Source organism: Heliangelus exortis, chromosome 8 (assembly GCF_036169615.1).
Source record: "Heliangelus exortis chromosome 8, bHelExo1.hap1, whole genome shotgun sequence".
NCBI classification, from domain to species: domain Eukaryota; kingdom Metazoa; phylum Chordata; class Aves; order Apodiformes; family Trochilidae; genus Heliangelus; species Heliangelus exortis.
The window spans coordinates 6,189,039-6,209,511 of NC_092429.1; the positions used below are offsets into that span (position 1 = coordinate 6,189,039).

At 37.6% G+C, this 20,473-nt stretch overlaps 1 protein-coding gene across 6 annotated transcripts in view; it reads right to left on the reverse strand.

The window, feature by feature from the left end:
* Positions 1–132: 132 nt before the first annotated feature.
* OSBPL9 (oxysterol binding protein like 9) overlaps positions 133–20,473 on the reverse strand; it is a 55,531-nt gene continuing 35,190 nt past the window's right edge. For 4 of the 6 annotated variants that reach the window (XM_071750159.1, XM_071750164.1, XM_071750162.1 and 1 more), the window contains 19 exons: positions 19,931–19,978; positions 16,412–16,441; positions 15,975–16,025; positions 12,382–12,420; positions 9,304–9,397; positions 8,686–8,787; positions 8,236–8,395; positions 7,412–7,524; positions 6,991–7,109; positions 5,550–5,635; positions 5,130–5,304; positions 3,977–4,061; positions 3,608–3,718; positions 3,205–3,268; positions 2,952–3,092; positions 1,999–2,077; positions 1,534–1,625; positions 992–1,127; positions 133–888 (listed from right to left, as the gene is read on the reverse strand). In XM_071750159.1, coding sequence (XP_071606260.1) covers positions 814–888; positions 992–1,127; positions 1,534–1,625; positions 1,999–2,077; positions 2,952–3,092; positions 3,205–3,268; positions 3,608–3,718; positions 3,977–4,061; positions 5,130–5,304; positions 5,550–5,635; positions 6,991–7,109; positions 7,412–7,524; positions 8,236–8,395; positions 8,686–8,787; positions 9,304–9,397; positions 12,382–12,420; positions 15,975–16,025; positions 16,412–16,441; positions 19,931–19,978 — 1,800 coding nt within the window. In that variant the 3' untranslated portion in view covers positions 133–813. Of the gene's footprint in view, positions 889–991; positions 1,128–1,533; positions 1,626–1,998; positions 2,078–2,951; positions 3,093–3,204; positions 3,269–3,607; positions 3,719–3,976; positions 4,062–5,129; positions 5,305–5,549; positions 5,636–6,990; positions 7,110–7,411; positions 7,525–8,235; positions 8,396–8,685; positions 8,788–9,303; positions 9,398–12,381; positions 12,421–15,974; positions 16,026–16,411; positions 16,442–19,926; positions 19,979–20,473 lie in introns of all 6 variants that reach the window. The other 2 variants (XM_071750163.1, XM_071750160.1) reach the window with 2 other exon arrangements.

The following is a 20,473-nucleotide window of genomic DNA, read 5'->3' on the forward strand; positions in this document are numbered from 1 at the left end:
TGGGTGCTGCAAACCCTGCTCCTCTGGCTAGTTCATTAACTAGGAAGTAGGTTTAGCTGCAAGGATTCCAGTGGGAAAAAAAATATAATAGTACCAATGCATTTCATATAAAACAACTGTTCATCACTCATCTGAAAAAGCAGTCTTGCTGCAAAGGTTTATTATGAAATAAATAAAAAGTCCATAAGAGAAGTTTGAAAAATCTATTTTATGAAGCTTTAAGATGCACTGAGTAGAATTTTCTATGGTTACATTTTAAGCTCAAAATAACAAAGTTATTTTGGGCAAGACACTGAAATGCCAAAAGATTTGATTATCATACAGGTGGAAGGTAACATTTACGTAGCATTTTCTAACAAACTGTCCCATCAAAGGAATCATATTTACACATTGCAAACATTAGCTAGATTTAAATGATGTCTTGCATTTTGTTTCTTGGGTTTTTGTTGGTTTTTTTTTTCTTTTCTCTAAATAGGTAGGACCCAGGAATATTATTCAACTGACTCCAATGCCATGGCCTTCACAGTGGTTATTACAAAGGTATCTGCTTCAGGGCCCAGGTTCCCCATGCTTTGCAGCATCAGTGCCAGGGCTGCCCGTGAAGCCTGAGCACACTGCACAGCCACAACATTTCTTGTTTCACTGAATTGTTTCTCTGCACCAGTCAGTCCAGTATCCCTGAGATAGGAACCACTGTAGTTGGGAGGGTCAGGCTCTCCAGAAGGTACATACGTGATCACTGGTGGCCATCCCTGGGATCAGATGTAAACTTTGCTGAGCCAAGGCTTGAATGTTTCTGGCTTTAAACCCCACTCAGTGTTTAGTGGCAGCGAGTCGCTTCAGCAGAGGCTCATCATACACCCAGCATTCTCCATCCTCATGGAATAACTGGAGGAAAGGAAGTAACCCAGTGTAAGCTTTTTATGGCTCAGCTGGAAAGGAAGAAATGCTGCAGGTTAGAGGGCATTTACACTGTTCCAATAAAGCTCACCCTTGTTTCCCACGAGGTCTCCTTCTCCTTTCTGGCTCTGGCTTCAGCTCTCTGTCTCTCCTCCAGCGCGTGCTTGGCGGCTGTGGCTGCGTCGATGTCTCTGATTTTCAAGTTGTAGGTGACATCTTTCCATAAGCTTAAAAAAAGAAATTTGGAGGCTGTTTTATAGAAGCAGAGTGCTACAAGGTTGTAAAAATGTGTTACTGGCTATTAGACATCAGTATTTGTTTGAATTAACTCATCAAAAGGGCAGGAAACCCCAATACCTATGAAACCACAACTGCCCTGCCTGTTGCTGGGGGTGAGGAGGATTTAGTGAAGCTCCCTGGACCTCCCTGGAACATTTAATTTTCATGTGACCAAACTACAGCTCTCCTCTTCCCCCTGAAGATCCCAACCTGCAGCAAAGGCCCATGGAGCTCCTCCATGCAGTGACAGATTAAATACATCATTACTCAGACTGTGTGCTGCAAACATGGGTCTAAGGAACAAACAAACAAACAAAAAAAGGCTGAATTTGCCCATTAATCTCAAGTTCTTACCAGCGAGACTCAAAGTCTTCTTGGTCCTCCAGCTTCCTTACCTTCTTCTTAATTGTAGGCATTTGCTTGGTATCTATAAAAACAGCATTCTCCTAGAGAGTGAGATTTAAAAAATCAGTTTTTATCTTATCTTAAGAGACTTGCAATTAATATATCTTCACACTCCAGTATGGTGGTTATCAGGAAATACATGAAAAAACATCAGTCTTTAGATTCTGTTCTAGCTACAGAAATCAGGTTACCTTAAGAATAAATCTAAAAATTAAATTCAGGACTTTTATACTGAATCCTGTATTCTTGTGATCTTTTGGGCAGCTTCATTGAAGCTTTCAAGTATTAAAGTTTGTTTTTAAAAAAAAAAAAAACAAAAAAAAAACCCACAACCAACCAAACCGAACATAAAAGAAAAAATTTTAAGCACAATATTCCATTTCTGATGGGAAAAAAAAAAAAAAGCTGCTTTACCCCTGTTGTGTATTTTGCATACATGACACCATTCCATTCTCCTTCAATTGAGCAGAAAGGTTTCTTGTCATTAGGAGAACTAAATAAGAAAGAAACAGTCATTTCTCAGCTGTTTCACAGTAACTGGAAGAACCTAAAGGATCACAACTTTATTCTAACTGCAGTACAGTCCATTTTGTATCAGCCAATCACCAATAAAGTTCTGTTACAAGTGAGAAGTTCTGCATGTATTTGTTCAATGGGATAAAGCTTCCAAGGAAGGGCTGTCCCAGAGGAAGACAGCTCTTGCCTCAGGGATGCATCTGCATTTAGAGTTTAGGAAATTAATTACAGGCTTTCAGAACAGATTAAGAGTGAGTTTAAGCCTAAAAAAAAAAGGTTTAACAAGCTCAAAGCTTCTTCCCCAGACTACTGAGAAAGACAACTTCACAAATTACATCTATCAGTGTGTGTCAAGAAGTGATTTACAACCAAATTATGGAACCTCATTTTGTCAGCATCACTTCTGACACTACAGGAGGTCTCCAAAAGAGATGAGAATCTGCACTGAATTCTCAGCTCTGGGCACAGGTTTAACCAAAATCCACCCAACCACTGGTGTAAATATGGAGAAATGTGCAGCAGAGCTTTAATGGCATGCCCTGAGCAGCCACATCACAAGGTTTTCTTCTGTATTTTTAGGAGAAATAAGAGAGAATTCAGGAGTGAAAATTTAATTCCTTTTGGCCAACACCTGCGAATGGTTTAGAGCAGGACAAGGTAGGATGCACCTAGGAAACTGTTCTGGTTCTTTCTCACAAATCTTGGCTGTAAGAGGGCACCCTGTGACAGGCAATCATGAGCTAAGTTATCAGCTGTAGCTGTTCCAGTCTTTTACACTCATGACTGTATTCAAAAACAATGTCAGCATTTAAGCAGAGAAAAAGTGAGAAGAACTGAAGAAACCAGCTTACAAGATCTCAGCTGTAACTCTGTGCTTCTTTCCTCCATAAAATGGTTTTGTGTGGAAGATGATGGAAGCATTGTAACCTGTCTTGGAGCAATTAATGCTGCACTCTCCACCAAGTTCTATCCATGGCACAGTGAGAATAGACCTGCAGTTGCAAATATATGTACATATTTGTAACCTTTTAACTGATAAATATTAAAAGCATGAAATACTACAAGGCATTACAAACAAAAATGCCAAGCAGAACATTTACTTGCCTTCCATAACCATTAGGAAAGGTCAAGATGTAGTGTTCATCATAATCGAGGCATGTGACACACCCTGCCAAAGAAAAATAGAAACATTTAAAGAACATCCAGCAAAACCTCTACAGAACTTCTCACAATGACCTGAAATAATTCACCAAAACCAGACACCATGAAAAGGAAAAGTGAAGAGCTTTCTTTAGTTGCTGAGAATGTTTAGCTTCTAGAGAATGCAGAGAGTTGTATTCATGTGGAAAAACAGTTCCTAAATGATTTCAGCAGAGAAAGAATGAAGAAGGAATCACTGATTTCTAGATATATAAACTCAAATTACATTAAAATCAAACATTCCTTGTGTTTAATGTGATGGTTTCTGTAATACTATCTTGCAGTGCTAAGTTCACACAACACATACCTTGGCCTATGTTATGGACCCCAATAGACATCCCTAGGAATTTTGACTTGGTCCATATGTGAGCATTGAACTGTATCCTCTTGTTAAAACATTCTGCATAAAATGCTGAAACTGAAGAAGAAGGTGTCAAAAACAGCAGCACAAGACATTTATACCATTGTTTCCAAACCCATTCACTAGGAAATACCTCAAAGTGCCTATGTGGCAACAGAGCTTGCTGTTTGTTTCTCACAAAAACAGTTTATAGAGAAAACCTTCAGCCTCCAATTATGGATAGAAAACATCAATCCCAGATCTAAACCCAGAACTGATTTCAGTGTCACTCCCATCCAGCTGCCATCCCCACTGGCAAAGTTATTGTCAACTTACTTGGAGGGTGATGGGAGACCTGCTCTGCCACAAATGTTACGTTGTTTTTGCTCACCCAAGGGACTGGTCCTTCTGAAACTGTCTCCTGCAAGACACGAGAGAGGATTTTCCTCACTGGCAGTGTTTGGAAATCACTGGATGCTTCCAAGAGAAGTTGTTTCCACGTTGAAAGGCTTCTAAAATGCATTGCAGTGGTCCTAACATATCTGACAGTCTGATCAGATTGTTTGATGAGGAATAGCTCCTTACTCCTGGAATGATGATGCTTTCTAAAGAACTTGCAGCTTTCACTCTTATTTAACAAGGCATAAATGTATTGGAGAGATGCCCTCAAATACAACAGTTAAGCTGAGAGCTCATGTATAAACCCAATTACAAAGTAATAATTAATTCCGCTTAATTTCTTAATGACTAATAAGAAATAGGTGGCAGAAACAGGTTTTAATTCTTGCTTTTTCCAAAAAAAAACAAAACAACCACACCAGGTTGCACTGCAAGTGCTGGAGCTTTTCTCCAGAATCAGGGGGGCACTGTGTTGGTTCATGTGCTTAAGTCTGATTAATCCTTGAGCCTCACTGAAACTTGGGCAGATGAGAGAAAAGCTGGTAGATGATTTCAGAGCACAAGTGTCACTACTGCTCCTGTGCCCTTCACCAGACATACTCCAATTAAGTACAAAAGGAAGGCAAAGACAGACAAGTAAAACATTATCCAAGCTCAGAATCCAAATTTGCAAAGTCTACAGAAAGATGTGATATATTTGAGAAATTGCACTGCCTTCTAGGTCGTGAGGAAAAGAAACCTCACTGTTAAAAATACAAGGTTTTAAGGAAATGATATTTTTAAAAAAAAAAAAAAAAATCAGAACTTTGGAAGCCTCAGTGCTATGAAACAGTTCAGGAGAAGAAAGAACATTTTCAACATGTCAGATAGTTCTTAAAAAAACCCAATAGCTCCAGTTTTGTTATGCAAGATATTTTAAATCTCTGTCCAAAGAAAAAGGGGAGGGAGGGATCTGTTAAGAAATTGTCACAGTTTGTTTACTTTGCCACTTAAGCACAGCACAAGCCCTTTCAGTCAGGACATTAATGAAGCTTTGGGGAATTACTCACATGCATTCCAAGCACCAAAAAACAAAGCACAAGGAACTAACCAGATCATCTTCACCTTCAGTGCCTGGCAACACCCAGTGACACCGGAAGATCTCTCCCAGAATTGGATTGTAAGGCTTTTTAGCAACTGAACCCTTTCTTCCTGCATGGAAAGCTGAAAGGTACCACTTCACCACCTGAACCATTCGTTCCTTTGGATCCTTCTGGTCAGTAATGCTGCATGGGCCAAGAGAGAGAAAAGCAGAGATAAAATCAGAACAAGCAGGTACCTCAAAGACAGGAAAGCTTTTTGAGTGTTTGGTTGTTTGACAATAGAAGGTTGACTACTTGGATTTTTTTTACAAGTTCAGATCAAAATCCAAGCAAAATCCTTCAAAAACTACCAATTTATTCTGGCAGCATAAGCAATATCAAATTCCTGATACCAAATATCAAATATCCTGATTCCAAATAGCAAGTACCTGACAAATAAGTCCGGATGTGCAAAAAAGTCAGCATACATTTCCAAGAGTGATCTTCTTTCCAGAATGAAAGTTGGAAGAACCACCTGGGTGAAGAAAACCAACTCTTACAGATAAGATACTTTAACATATACAAAAGCATTCTACACACTAACTGTAAATGTGTGTGTAAATACCACACAAAGCACACACAACTTCCTGTGTCTATAAACCAACTGTTTTCACACTTATCAATGAGTTCTGGCATTTGTAAGCCAGTTAACATCACCTAAAAAACCTGAGATTTAAGATTTAACTGGTTCTTGTCTTACCTATATATCCTAGTTCTACTTAATAGTACGTACAGCTACACAGCTGAGCTCACCAAAAGCTGTTCTTAACTACAGCAACATCAATTTTCCTTTATAGTAAAAAAAATCTCATTCCATGTAGTTGCATCCTCTCATGTGCCTGTTCATGAAGATGAAGGTTCAGCTCTGCCCTCCCAGCAGCAGCTGCAGGTGCCATTCTTGTGGATCTGGCACAGACCACTGCAGAAAGCAGTGCTGATCACTGCTGCTGATGCAGACAAGATGCACACTCATGATGCTTTCAGGCAGCTTAACTTTAGATCAGTAATCTTCAAATATCCCAGGAATCCCCAACACATATTTTAGATCAATTCCCTATTCAGAACTCCCAGAAACCTTCCACAGTTTACTTGGGAGCTGCAGGCCATTTCCCCAGAAAAGTTTTAAGCTTACCTATCCTGAGGTCCAGACCAGACAGTTAAAGTCATCCACTTAGGGAAACTAATGAAAGGATTAATCTCTCCTTTTTCAGTCTGGAATTACTCATTTAAATCTAACCATGCTGCTCAGAAAGATCAGTGCTTTCAGAACCCTGCTCATTCAGCCTTAAGACAGACTCCAACATGAATCACACTCAGGAAAAATTCAACTCTGTACTTGCAAGTCCTACATAGAGCATTTTAAAATAAGTTGTTCAGCAAGATCCCAATTCAGCAAATTATTTTACAATATGCTTAATTTCCCCTTTTATTCACCTCTTACTGAGTATCACTGTACACTAGGATCTTGTAGAGAAAGCTAAAAAGGGCAGGAAAACCATTACTACTGCATAGAAAAACATTACTACAGCATTCCTCTTATGCCAGCTTTACATAAGGCACTCCAAGGATCAAGTTCAAAGAGAACAAACAGCTCCTTTCCATAGGAAACTATTTTCCCAAACAGATTTTAGCAGTTGTACATATTTATTCTGCATTTATTTTTCCTCACCAAGTAACAACTCCAATTAAAAAAAACAGCATGCTAGAGAGGTTACAGCTTAACAAGCTCTTAGTACAAACATGCAGTTAAATTATTACTTGAACACTGATTTATGCAGAATTTAGGTTTTACTCCCCCCTCCCTTCCCTAAAAACAGTCAGCAACTTTACCTTTGTTAGATCCATTCCCAACCTAACTTGGGACAACAGATGCATAATAACACTCTTGTGTTCTTCCACTGATTCTCCTTCCCCATCATCCTCTCGATCATCAGGAGGATCAAACAGATCTAGAAAAACCAAATTGTTATCCTCTAAACCTTCAAAGTCAGACTGCATTTAATTATCAGACACATTAGCTGTCAAAAAGCTCTTATTTATAAAAACTAATTTTTTTTTTATCCTACAATTCAACAACCTTCCACTAGTTCAGAAGCAGAAGATAAACCCAGTCAAATCACAGACTGGTTAGGGTTGGAAGGCACCTTAAAGATCATCAATATCACCCCCCCCTGCATGACCATGCATATAGTGACAGTTTTTTCAGGTTAACAATCAAGAGCTCCTCAGTGGATGTTCAGAGGCCACTTACCAGCATCATTTGTCCCATTGGACAGGGAAGAATTGAGGGACTCAGTGGTATCTGGGCGCTTCAGGCTGCTCCCTGTGCTGCTCCGTGTCAGGACTGCAGCAGACCCTGAAGAACTGAAGAGAAACATTCTCACACCTCACAGTGAACTCGTTCAGAACAAATTATTCTCATTTGGCATAAATACACATCAGTTCCCTGAGGAGTTCACTGCTAGATACTGATATATGTCCTGCATGCTAATCCACAGAAAGCTGGAGCTGAATGAAGGGGAAAGCTGACTAATTCTGCTTTGAATTACTGTGTAGCACACCTTAAAATTAATTTTCTGATTCAGAAAAAAAACAACAAGTAAATAGAGATTTTGGTGAAAAGCAGCCAACTTTGACATCTTGTATTTTCCACTAAATGTGAGAGGGAATTGGCCATTTACCAAATGCTGCAACAAATGATATGAAACAGTCCATGGTCTCAGAGATTTCATCTGAGCTGGTAGCTTCCCAAAGTTGATTCATGTTAAGAGTTTGGTCAGCAATATACACCTGATGGAATGGGAAGGAGCAGAGGAGGAAACTGCCCTCACAGACAGCTGTGCTGGGGTAAGGGATAATATTCTGTTACATGGAGTGCTTTTTTTGTCTCCCTCAGCTTTTTTTTTTTTTTTTTTTTTTTCCTCCCCCTTTTTTTCCTCCCCCTTTTTTTTTCCCCTTTTTTTTTTTTTTTTAAGCTAACACAGCTTATTGAGCTTCACTTGTACAAGCACACAAGCCATGCCCTTGTAGATAAAACCTGTATTCAGCACAGAGTTCTTATTTCCAGTTACTTACTCCATACACCTCTTTGGGGAAGAACTGCTCTGGTAGAATTCATCAGCATCATAGAATTCATCCTCACTGCTTGAGTAAGAAAAATCTGGGACTGTGTTTGGAGAGAGGTTGACATGGCTTGGAGAGGTGAGACTGCTGCTAGGTGCTGACTGCCCACTTCCTGTGGAGTATTAAAAATTACAGATTTAATAAAAAGAAACGAGTTTAAAATCTACCACTTCTGTGTCAGATTGCTCAAATCAATGAAGACCAACACAAACTCTAAAGGTTTCTTACAAAATTAGAAATTACTGATTAAATGCTGATTAAAAGCAGGATGTAGGCCAATACAAGGTTACCTTAATAGCTAATTACATTAGGTAATTAGCACTAACACAAGACAGGGTACAAACAGTATATATTAAGGTTTTGTTCATGGTATTTCATGAAGAAATTTACACAGAACTGTACCTGTACTATTTGGTGTTGGAGTCTGATTTCCAAGAGATGCTACTACAGGTCCCACTGGCAAAGATGAGGGTCTCTGCTCTGACTTGCACAACTGAGCAGGTTCTAGGGAATATTTTGATATGTTAAACCCAGATGTCACATTTAAAAATGAATTATACTTTTGTTCTGAAGGAGATTACACATTATTTCACCTCACCTGCAAAAATGAAATGCTTTTCTACTGAAGAAATTCAGACAGAAAAAGACACTTCTGTCATTGGTAGCTCTTTTTTTTATTAAGAAAAAAATGGCATTTTTAATAATGGCAGTTATTTAGCATTTATCTTTTCTGAGACCCATAGTTTCATTTTTTGTAAGAAAAACTATTAGAAATGTAAGCTAGTAACCTAGAGCAAGTAAAATATATCAACTTATCCACACAGCTAGAGGCAGATTCACCTGATGTCTAAGATAGCTCTGTGCTTCCCACCCCCTCCCCTTCCTTTGCACCACTGTGGTGCAGATCTGCTGTGTGTGTGACACAGTATCCACCACTACAGACCTCTCCCCCTCCACTGCAGTTGCACCCTGCTCTGCTCAGGATTATTTCTCCTGAGAAATGATTTCTGTGCACCATACCTGGAGGTATAACTGCTTGGGAAGGCATTGTGCTGATCACTGACTGCTCCAAAGCACCAGGCTGATAAACTGCATCAACGGGGTTTATAGTGCTCTGAGGCAAAAGAAGGAAAAGCACACTTATATTTTTTTTTCTCCATTAAAAATAGTAATAAATGAAGCACAGATAGGAAGAACATTGCGAGCATAAGAAGTGCCCAAGTGCAAGACAGCAAACTCCTGAGAGAGAAGGTAAAACACAAATTGACAGTTGAGGACATGAGAAATACTTTCCAAGTGGTAAGACTTCAATTCTCCACACAGATTTTACACTAAACTGAATTTGCTACTGATCTGAATTGTCCTATAAAGAATTCTTATTTCAACGTCCTTTCACAAATACTGCATGCAAAGAGTGGAAAGTTACAATGCAAATCATCTGACAAAGATTAGGATAGGAAAGCTGTATTTTTAGAACATTATTTTCAAGATTTGATCTGTCCAGACCATAGCAAATCAACCCATAAATTAGAAGAAGAATCATCAGCATCCTTGCAGCCAGGAAGTGGATTTGTTGCTGAAACTCTTAGCAATGCAAAGCTGCCAGTTTTCAATCTGCCTCCACTAGAGGACATTTTATTCTACTTATGAATGTAGATGAAGCACCTCTTCAACCTGACACAAAAGTCACTGACTTCAGTACATAGTCTTGGATTTTATACAACAAGCCTCTGGGAAATCTAAACTGCAATGTCACTTAATCCAAGTGACTGGATTTGGCCAGTGACTTGGATCCAAGGCTTGGATACAGGGCTTCATTGCCCTGTAATTCTGTTATAATCTAAGCACTATTGGTTATATATAATTTAAGTACAACAAGTGATACCTGTGTGTTCTCTGGGTTGTTAGGAACAACTTTTTTTGGAAAAAAGGCACCTGAAACCCTTTTCTTAACATCTTGTAATTTAAAACCATCAATCAGTGTCAGAGCTGCAAAAATCTTCACCTTGGTTTGCTAGGAAATAAATGCTGCTGCTGCTCTTAGGCTGAAGAACAAACATAGGAAGGTTATACAATACCAAGTTCTACATTAAAAAAAAAAAAGTTCTGTTTTAAAAAAAAATATAGGGAAGCTTTAAATTTAGTCACTACTGTTATTCCTATTCTCTTTTTAGATCAATATTTCAGTTATTAGAAAAAGAAGAAAACCTCTTCTTCCTTCCCTTCAGTCTATTAATTTCTATTTGCACGCAGATTGAGGGAAACTGAGTCATTTTAAGTTTCTTCCATTTTCCTACAAAAGGAATACTTCTTACTTGCCTCCTTTCCTGGTAAACTCTTATTCTGAACTTCATCCTACATTTAAAATCAGTGAAGCAGTGAAGATTATTTTTTTTTTTATAGCACAGGGTTTATTTAATTGAAAATAAAACTATCGTTCCCTGGTTATTTTTTTTTAAAAAGGCAAAAAAATTGCTTCCTTCATTTTTGTTGCTGTTACTAACTAGTATACAAATAAATAATACAGCACATATCCCATAACTCCATTGTATTCAAGCATAAAATCAGTGTGCCTTTCACATCACTTGAGCTTCTTGTGTAATTATGCATGCAACACAGGTAGGTCCCTGTCTCACATATTTCACAGTTTAAAATCATGATCTCATTTGCAGAATTAAGAAATTTAAAAGACAAAATGGTCCTAGGATACACAGGATGTTACTGCTATCCCTGCCTCCCCTAGTTTTTAGGGAAACTAATAATATATATGACACACTACACTGATAAATGAAAAATAAAACTAAGTAATTTTGATTGAAACCTCATCCTTAAGCAATTTTCCACACTGCAACAGGAACTGCAGCTTTTTGTTAAATATTCTGGGGTACATCTCCATGTGTTGGAGACTGATGAAGGCAGATCTGAAAGCTTCCTACCCTGAGTTTAGTAACAACTTCAAAACAACCATGCAGAAAGGAGACAGTCATCCCACTGTGATATCAAACATTGATCATATCCCTGCCTAACTTTGAAGTGAAATCCTGACCTTTTAGCCCAAGCTAACACTGAACTCCAGAGCACCAAAGTTTCACAAGCACTGATCCATTAGCTAAAATATTCTTACAGAAATACTTGCTTTTTTCTCCCCAGTAAAAGCCAGCCCCCAGGTAATTCAAATAGTGGCCAAACTAATTCAGATTATAGTAAATTGCAATATTTATTTGACATTCCTGAGCTGCAGATCTAATTTGCATACCCCTTTCTGCCTGACATAGTGCCTGGCTGTATAACCTTTTTTTTTCAGGGCAAGGAACTGAATCTAAGCCATTACACTAAGACCTGAATTACCCTCTCCACAGGGTAATCTTTTATCTTATTTCCAACAAGATGGAACCAAAATCTGCATGTGCATCTTTACTCCCAAGTTCATACCAGAAAAATCACTCTGTTAAAGCTGTATGTAATGGAAAGACAAACAAGGCTTGGCAATTATTGTCAGCTGTAAGGAAAACAAACTGATTTTTAGAGTTGTGCTTTACTGAAACCAATTTCCTATTAAAAGTACCTGAAATGTACTCAAGTGACAAACAGAGAATGAAGAAAGAGAAGTCACGTGTGACCAAAACCAAAGATGACAGAAGTTACATTAAAAATGCAGAAGTTATGTTAAGGAAGAAACATTGCTCAAACAGGCATTATAAAACTTTGCATCAAATGAGCAGCACTGTAGGAAAGACAAAATTATTTGAAGCACACAGATAGCTGATCTATTTCACACATAAAGACGCTTCAGATGGAACACAAACTATTTCTGTCCCGGTTAATTTCCCTTTCATCTGTTCACATGGCAGATTTTTATCTAAATGTTCATAAAACTGCCATGGAAGGCACTCAGTACAAAGCTGACCACTCAGCTCTCTCAAGGCAAGGATGTGAGCCAAGCTCAGCAGCTAAATGACTCAACAGTAATTTTAACAAGACGCTTGAAGCAGTAAATTAGAGAAAGGAAGAAGTATGTTGCAAAATGAGTGGAAATTCAGGTCCCTGCTCACACGTTCTGCAGAAATAAAGGGAGATAAAGATTAGATTTAAACTTACTATAAGTCCATCTGCGTGCTTCTCCTCATTATTTTGGTCCTTAAGGAAAAAATGTTAAAAATATCAACAAAATGATCTTGTATGACTTATCAGTTCTGTGTTAAGCGAGAATAGCAAGGTTCTCCCAGGAATGTTTACATTTTCAGTCCCCAAATGTTCCTCATCATGTGATACAGTAACTAAACTTAGATGAAACAACTCTATACACAATCACTGTGCCTCTGAAGATGAGAGGTTTTGAAGGATCTGTCCACACAAGTTTGAATAATTTAAAAATAACCTTCCTGCACTGCAGAATACAATTATGGTTTACAACGTGGGTTCTTCCCAAAAATCTAAGAGCCCCCAAAATGCTGCCTGCAACACCAATGAGTCCCTGAAAACCAAAAGACAAAATTCTCAGTTTCTGAAGGACTGCCAAAAGCACTTTTTCCTTGTGAAAGCCAGGAAGTGCCTTCACAAGTTAAATGTTTTTTAATAAAATTTTTGCTTTTTTTTTTTTTTTTCCCCCGTGAGACTTGTAAATGTTTTTAGATTATTTACAATCTAGAATTTGGGGCCTTTGCCTAGAATCATATGTGAAAGAGCATGAAATGCTTGGAGTAAAACTGTCATCAGAGGAAATTACACCAGGAACACACAAGTTAACACCATCCTGCAGTGAGCATGCTTTTAACTCTGTACCAGCAGAGTTGGTGTTTTGCTGAACACCAAGCCAAATCCCTCAGCTTCTGCTGCCAAATTCATATTAACAGCATTATCAATCCATAACTTTGTTCAGTGTAAACCTTAAGACTTGTCTGTAGAGTATTCCCCCAGAATTCCAGTTGTTACAGTTAAAAGGCACAAGAGGAAAAATGCCACTAAGGGCAATGAGTTCCACTGGGTACAAACAAAGAATGAAGAATAACACTGGACTCCAAAGACATTATTTGTTTTCAACATACAAAATTTCCATGTTATGGTATCATTTCTAGGACCTAAGAAACAAAACACAAAGATGTTGTGCTTCTGTACTGAAGCTTCCTCTCTTATCTCCACATTGCACAATCAGCAATGTGGCACATTGAGGAGGGAAGAAGGGTAGAGGTGCCACAAAACCAGACAAGAAAAGACTGACCAGAAGTCATGGAGTGAAAAAAGGGATGGAAAGATTCAAAATGTAATATCTAAGTGTTCAAAGCCACTTCATAAAACACATAAAAATGGATCTCTAAGATTGCAGTTTACTGACTGACACACCATCCCAGGTATTCTACAACACTCATTAGCACAACTGGACATCTTCAACTGGCATACACACAAGCCAAGTGTTCCTCACATCCCACTTAGTTTATTTTGATTGGATTTTGGTAAGTGATGGATGCATTGTAACATATTCCCATTTACCTTCATTATTTTGAAAATGCTTTGGGTACAAGTAGCATGATTACACATGTGCTTATCCAGTAACTTTAATGAAAATTTAACTGTCCATGTCCCATGTCCCAGGGCAGGTTGTTTTAAGAACCTAAAACCAGCTCAACACACAATTTTAAAAAAACAACAAACCCAAAACCACCACAACAAAAAACCAGGTTTGCCTCAGTGTACCAAAATCATCCTAGTAATAAATGGCTGTGTGTTTGAGACAGAGTTGTTCTGGTATACAGAGAAGTGATAATAATTTTCCAGCTATGCAAGCAACCAGAAGGTAATTGTGAAGTCTGTCTCCTATTGAGAAAGGCCCTGCAGAGGAAAATGGGGGCAGGGTGAGTGTTAATATGATATAATTGCAAATCTACCACACACACACACACACTCCCCCATGGATAAACCAATCTACTTACACTGGTTAATATTTACTGGTACTAAAGGAGGACTTCAAGGTCTGATTTAGTGTAACAGAAAGCAAGTCTTGGCATCTTTGGGAGACCCAAATTCAACCCATCTGTGTGCTTGTATGGTATTTGAAGCAGTGAGGCACTGAACCTGATCAAAACATGACTGCAGCAGCCACTACAAGATGAGTGTTGCCCATTATAAACAACTTCAAAACACTCTGAGTATCAGCACAAGATAAGCAATCATACTTTTCTCTCCCCCAACAGATTCATCCACAGCAGAAAAGGAATTTGACATTCAATAGAAACAAGCAAGCTAACTCAACCACCAGCTTTCATCCAGTATGTGAAAAGAAGATTTTAATTCTGCTCTTTCAGATTTGCTAATTGCATAGCAGAGCTTTTTTAAAAAGAAACAAAATTTCCTAGGAATTAAATCTCCGAAAATGACACCTATTAAATACATCTATATAGTGATTAACCAAAAATGAGCAAGTCTTGTTGTACACAGTTTCTCCAACAGCTACATTACTACAGCAAGTCACACACAGCTGTGTGGGAAATCCAGTGTACTGCCACCTGATCTGCCTAGAAGTGACTGCCACATCCCCAAAGAATGACACAGCCTACTGGTTTCACTGTACCAGGGCAATTCTAAATATTTTAAATTATAATAAATTATTACGCAATTATAATAATTTATTGTATCTATTATATTTATGTTTATATATTTTCTATATTTATATATATTATTTATTGTATATAATTTGTTATGCAATAATAATTTATGCAATAAATTGCATAAGCCTGTGAACCTACACAACTTTTCTTCAGAATTTTTAAGCTACTGATATGAAATTTGAATGTCACAAAATATAAACTGAGTCTTTTAGTGAACGACATCTGATCCTGCAAGGTTCTAAGTTCTTCAATTTTCACTGGCCTCAAAATTTTGTACAGTGCATCTGGCATGTAGAATGAAGACAAATATTAGCATTTTCACTGAACCTGGGAAAAAAAAGTAACTGAAGAAGAGCCTATGTCTATTTCTGGATAAATCAGAATTTGATCTGACTAAATTCAGATTCTGAATTAAATTCTGAATATACCATAAATTAGTTTCTTTGCAAAACACTTCACTTTGGTCACAAGATATAAAGCTTCACTTTGGTCAGCAGCTCATAGTTAACAGATCATAAATATAGTACATGGAGGCCTGTAAAAGTAGAACTTGATAAAACACAGCCCAGACCTCACTAAATTTCAAAAAGTAACACTTAAATGAAAGGCATAAGTGCATTACCTACAGTGCATTCTCAATTAATGCAATTTGTACTTAAAGAAGTTCACCCATCATCATGAACTTCAGACCTATTAAAAATCTTGCCAGACCAGTTTAGATTAACATCTTAGTCATGTTCTTAAATGAAACAAAAAGAAGAATTTTGTGAGGTTTCTATTCTGTCACCCTTATGTTTGCTGAAGCTCTTATCTATTCTAATGGCAAACTCTGTGAAAGAAAGTTTTACCCCAAAAGAAAAGCTTTCTCATGAACACAACTGTTAAAAGAATTTTTACCACAGACATTAACAGGACTATCTGCTATTGAACTCAGTATTTTAATTGTTTATGAAATACCAGCATAAATAAACTTAAACCAGTTTTTGAATTCACCTATATATTCATATATTCACATGATACAGAAGGCACTTGTAGATTTAAATTGTTTTCAGACAGATGAAAATTCAAAATATTTTACAGAGTACTTACTTTAGCAATCTGTAGCAACACAATGCAGTGTTTTATTGATTCTACCATGCTCTAGGAAAAAAAAACAAAAACATCCAAGGTTGTATTACTATCATGTAATATTTTGTATTTACAAGTGTCTTTATTAGTTATACATCACTGAAATACTACTGCTGTAGTATTCACCCTTCTTCACCTTCCCTCTATTTTATCCAGAGACAAAAGCAGAGCAATAGAAAACTGAAGTTTCCAAAAGCCATGGACAGCACAGGTTGTCACAGTGACATGGAGGTCAGAGGTCCCTTCCAACCTCAACTATTCTGATTTTATGATTCTAAAGTGCTGACAAAAGTCTAAATACAGCACCAGACCCAGGCTGCCTTTGCCATCCCACCTGCCTGTTAAAAGCTTTGAAAATTTTCTCAAGAAAATAAAGTATAAAAATTAAAGAAACTTACACTGGTCGTTTCTTTGAGACTTTCAACTTTCTGTAAAATAAAAATCAACATAGTGTGGTTAAAGACAGAATTTTCAGCATCTAGTTTGATCTAGGTACTGTACAAACACAATTTTTAAATCTTAAATTATGGAAGGAGAACAAAAAAGCAACCAACATTTTAAAGAACATTTCTGCATACAGACACAATTTTCATTTTGTAACTGACAACACAGAAGCCAAACTGATAACTAAAGGTTAAAGGTGAGATGGTTAGGAATTTCTGAGCAGTCAGATATTTATTTACCCATCAAAGTCAACAATTCTGTTTTGTATAACACTACCAAAAATTAAAAGCAGTATGCAGGTTCACTTTTAAGTTCAGTCTGTACCCATATATAGTGTCCTGAATGGTGATCTGCATTACCTGAAATGAGCATCATTCAGGAATAAGAAACACACCTGGTTAAACAGAGCTGGAAAATAAGAGTGCACACATGTTGTTGCTCTTCCTAAGCTTCCAGTAAAAGTGCATCTGGAAAGCTGCCTACTTAATTTTATCTAGAAACATTGGCTCACAAAGGTTTCCTATGTGGAACTGCACCTCAGCCATGCAAAAGGCATCTGCATGCCATTTTCCACACAACTGGGACCTATCTAAGCAGCATATGCATCCTGTTGTTGTCCCTGGGCCTGTCTGCAGAAGGCAAAATTATTAGCTTGGACTCAGCACTGAAACTCCACTAATTCAATTACAGGACCTCTTTGTTTTGATTAATGTGAATACCCCATGTGACTTGAGTCACAGCCTTTTTGATTCTTGAATAATCAAAGTGTGTAAAGGAACTTTTTTCCACACACAGCACTGCAAACCAAATTCTACACTGTAAGAGAGCAACACTCATCTATAAATCCACAGGAATAAAGAGCCTCAGCATGTGGATTTAAAAAAAATAACAACACAGTGCTGGCTTCACAGTCAATACCTGAGGAATTTATTTTTTTTTTCAGTTATCCTCTGTACTACTCTTAAGGATGCTATAGAATTTCTTTTTACTTGTGCTGCTCGCAGAGAAATATGTCAACAGCTAAAAAGTCCTTTTTGTTTGTTTTCCCTGCCTCTACTATACTTCCAGTCCAAACTTAATCACAGCATACTGAAAAAAGCATTTTAAATGATGACAGCAGTGAAGTTTTAGTCTTTAAACACCAAAATAGAATAGGCAAAGTACCCAAAAGCATAGATCTTGTCAGATGAAAGATGATGCAGCTGAAATAAACCACTCTGTCTCAAAGCTTTACAGGCAGCCATAAGTAGCTTTGATTATTCTTTACCTATTTTCTTCCCAGCAAGTTATAAAGCATTTACACACCAACTAAACTTCTATCCCCTTCCCCTCACTGGTACCATCTTGGCTGAAAATCTCAAAGATATGTCAGGCCATCCAGTGTAATTCAGTTACACTTTCTCCCCCTGTCAAACTCTGATTTTTCCACATAATAGATTAAGACATTTTTGTTCTTACACACAGGCACAGATTAAGGGGCAATTTGGCCAATATCACACAGGAGACCTGAGATGGGAAAAAACCTCAGGATATTAAATTTCTAAGGCTTATCCACAAATTATACAACCATAACTCTTTCCCCTATGGAAATGAATCCTTTGTGAGCTGGCTAATTTTAGTAACAGCTTGCATTAATGTAGTCTTTTTTCCTGCAGTGCCACTTTGCAAGAATGCAGCATATGAGCTGGAATATTGTCATCTCCATATGTAGACAAAATTTTGAGGCAAGTCAGACAAACTCAGTCCCTGCAAAGACCCTTCTACAGAGCATCAGCCCTAAAAACCAGGTCACTCAATGCTCCAAACACTTGCAAAAATCACAGCTCAGGTTTTAAATGCCAAGTTATAAACCACTGCAGAAAAGAGCATTCAGCTATCTGGGAAGTTCACAACACTCAAATAACCAAATCTTTTTCATTCAGAGAGAAAAAGCTATGGGTTGGATGGAAGCATCCAAGAGGCTGTACTCAGTTCACAGTCTGAACCATTTCCATGAACAAATAGGAAAACTGCTAAACACCACCTCAAAAAACCTTTGATCTGCTTTAGTGCAGGAAGAGACATGGTTTAAAAAGTGTTTTGCCAAGTCTTTTTCATTTTTAATAAATGGAATCTATAGTAATAGCAACACTCATCAGGATTTAAAACCAGAGGAAGCTGACCTCTACTAAACAAGCCTCCTGCTTTCTCTGTAAAGCCAATCTGTCTGTTCCATAGGTACCTTGCAGAGAGAAAGAAATGGGCATGACACGTGGTAAATCTCCAGGGATTAGAAGCACTGTCACAGGGAAAAAAAAAAAAAAAAGTACTGCCTGATCTGCAGAGTAGCATCTGGAGGGAGGTCAAAATTGAAGGAGAACTCTTCTGAGTAAGATGCAACAACCACAATTTCTTTAGATCTTACTCTTTTGGTCTACAGATTAGACACTTTTAACACAGGGAATGCTTGTACTTCAAAATTATTTTAAAAGGCTGTACATGCAGAAAAACTCCAGAAAGACCATCACTGGAAAAGTCCCTAAAATGCCACATTAATGCATCAGAGATGGATAACACATAAAAAGTCACAATCATTGCAAAGAAGGAAACTAATCACAGAAAGGATCAAACTACTTTTCAAAACTGCAACCAAACACCAAGAGAGCAACAGCTTGTTTTTCCTAAGTGAAATGGGTGGGTGGAAGGTTTTAGGATAAAGTGCCACTACTTTAAGGTACTGAGATGACAGCATTTGCTGAAAACACTAAAGCAATGCCTAAGTAATAAATCCTGTATAGGGAAATGTTAAACCCCTCTTCTACACCACACAAATTAATGCACAAAAGCAGCTTGCTACTTAATGCCAAACCCACACCACCAGAAGTATGTGCTGGCCTTCCTTAAACAGTGGTTGAACTCTGGCCTACAAATTTAACTTTGAAAAGGAACAGGAGGGGATGCAAGGAAATACACAAGTGAATTACAACCTCGTTAAAAAAGCAGTGGGTTTTGGCATCCTCACCTAAGGTGAATGAATTATGGTATTTTCAGACTTCCAGTGTCTGGCATGCTAGACCCAGAACTACACAGGATGCAGACTGATTATGGGAAATACTGAATTCTTAGGGGATTTTTTTGTAGTTGCTTGGGGTTTGTTTCCATCCAAATACCTTTGTTTTTCCTACAAATGCTAAATGATCATCCTTGTTAAAGATCAAAACCCAGCAAATAGAAGTTAAAGATGCCTTTGATGACTGGATAACAGAGGAAGTACCTTACAGACTGAAACCTTTCTTAATGTTATGACACCCAGTAGTACAAAATATTGTTTGCAACCTATTTACAAAATATATAATGTCATCAGTTATTCAAATTACTTTAAGTTACAACTTGAATTTGAACTGTACTTTGAATTTCTACAGGCTATAGCAAATTGACCCACAGAGCCATTTAATTAAGCAAAACAAGAACTATGTAAGACAAAATATACTTGCTTTTCTCTGTTCATCATCTTTGCAGTTCTGGAGTTTTTCATCAAAGAGCTGAAAGAAAGAGATACTTGTAAAAATGCTGAGAAGTGTTATTTTTTATACAATTATCAGCCACAACCATCAACATTTCAAACCCAAGAAGCATTTAGTAAGTACATAAGTTATATGATCTCAGTATTATGAATCAAAGCAGCTTTTACATAATATTTCTTCACAGCCTTTGTGATATAACAGATTTGCAACTAATTTCCCACCACTATCCCACCCTGCAAGAGACCAAATCTCAGATCCTGGCTATCTCCACAGCTCAGCCTGGCATTACTCTACCAGGGTTTGAACAAAAAGGTGAGGTTGAGTGATAAAAGTATCACTCTTCAGAACACCTCCAACTGCCTTTTTTTTATTTCAATAATGCCTTTGGGGCAAATAGAGTGCTTACCAAAAAAGTTGAATCCCTCACCAACACTTCCAGGTACCTTGTTACTCAGGTACATTATTCAAATCATTTAAGATCTGTAATCACTTATTTAGCAAAGACAGGTAGTG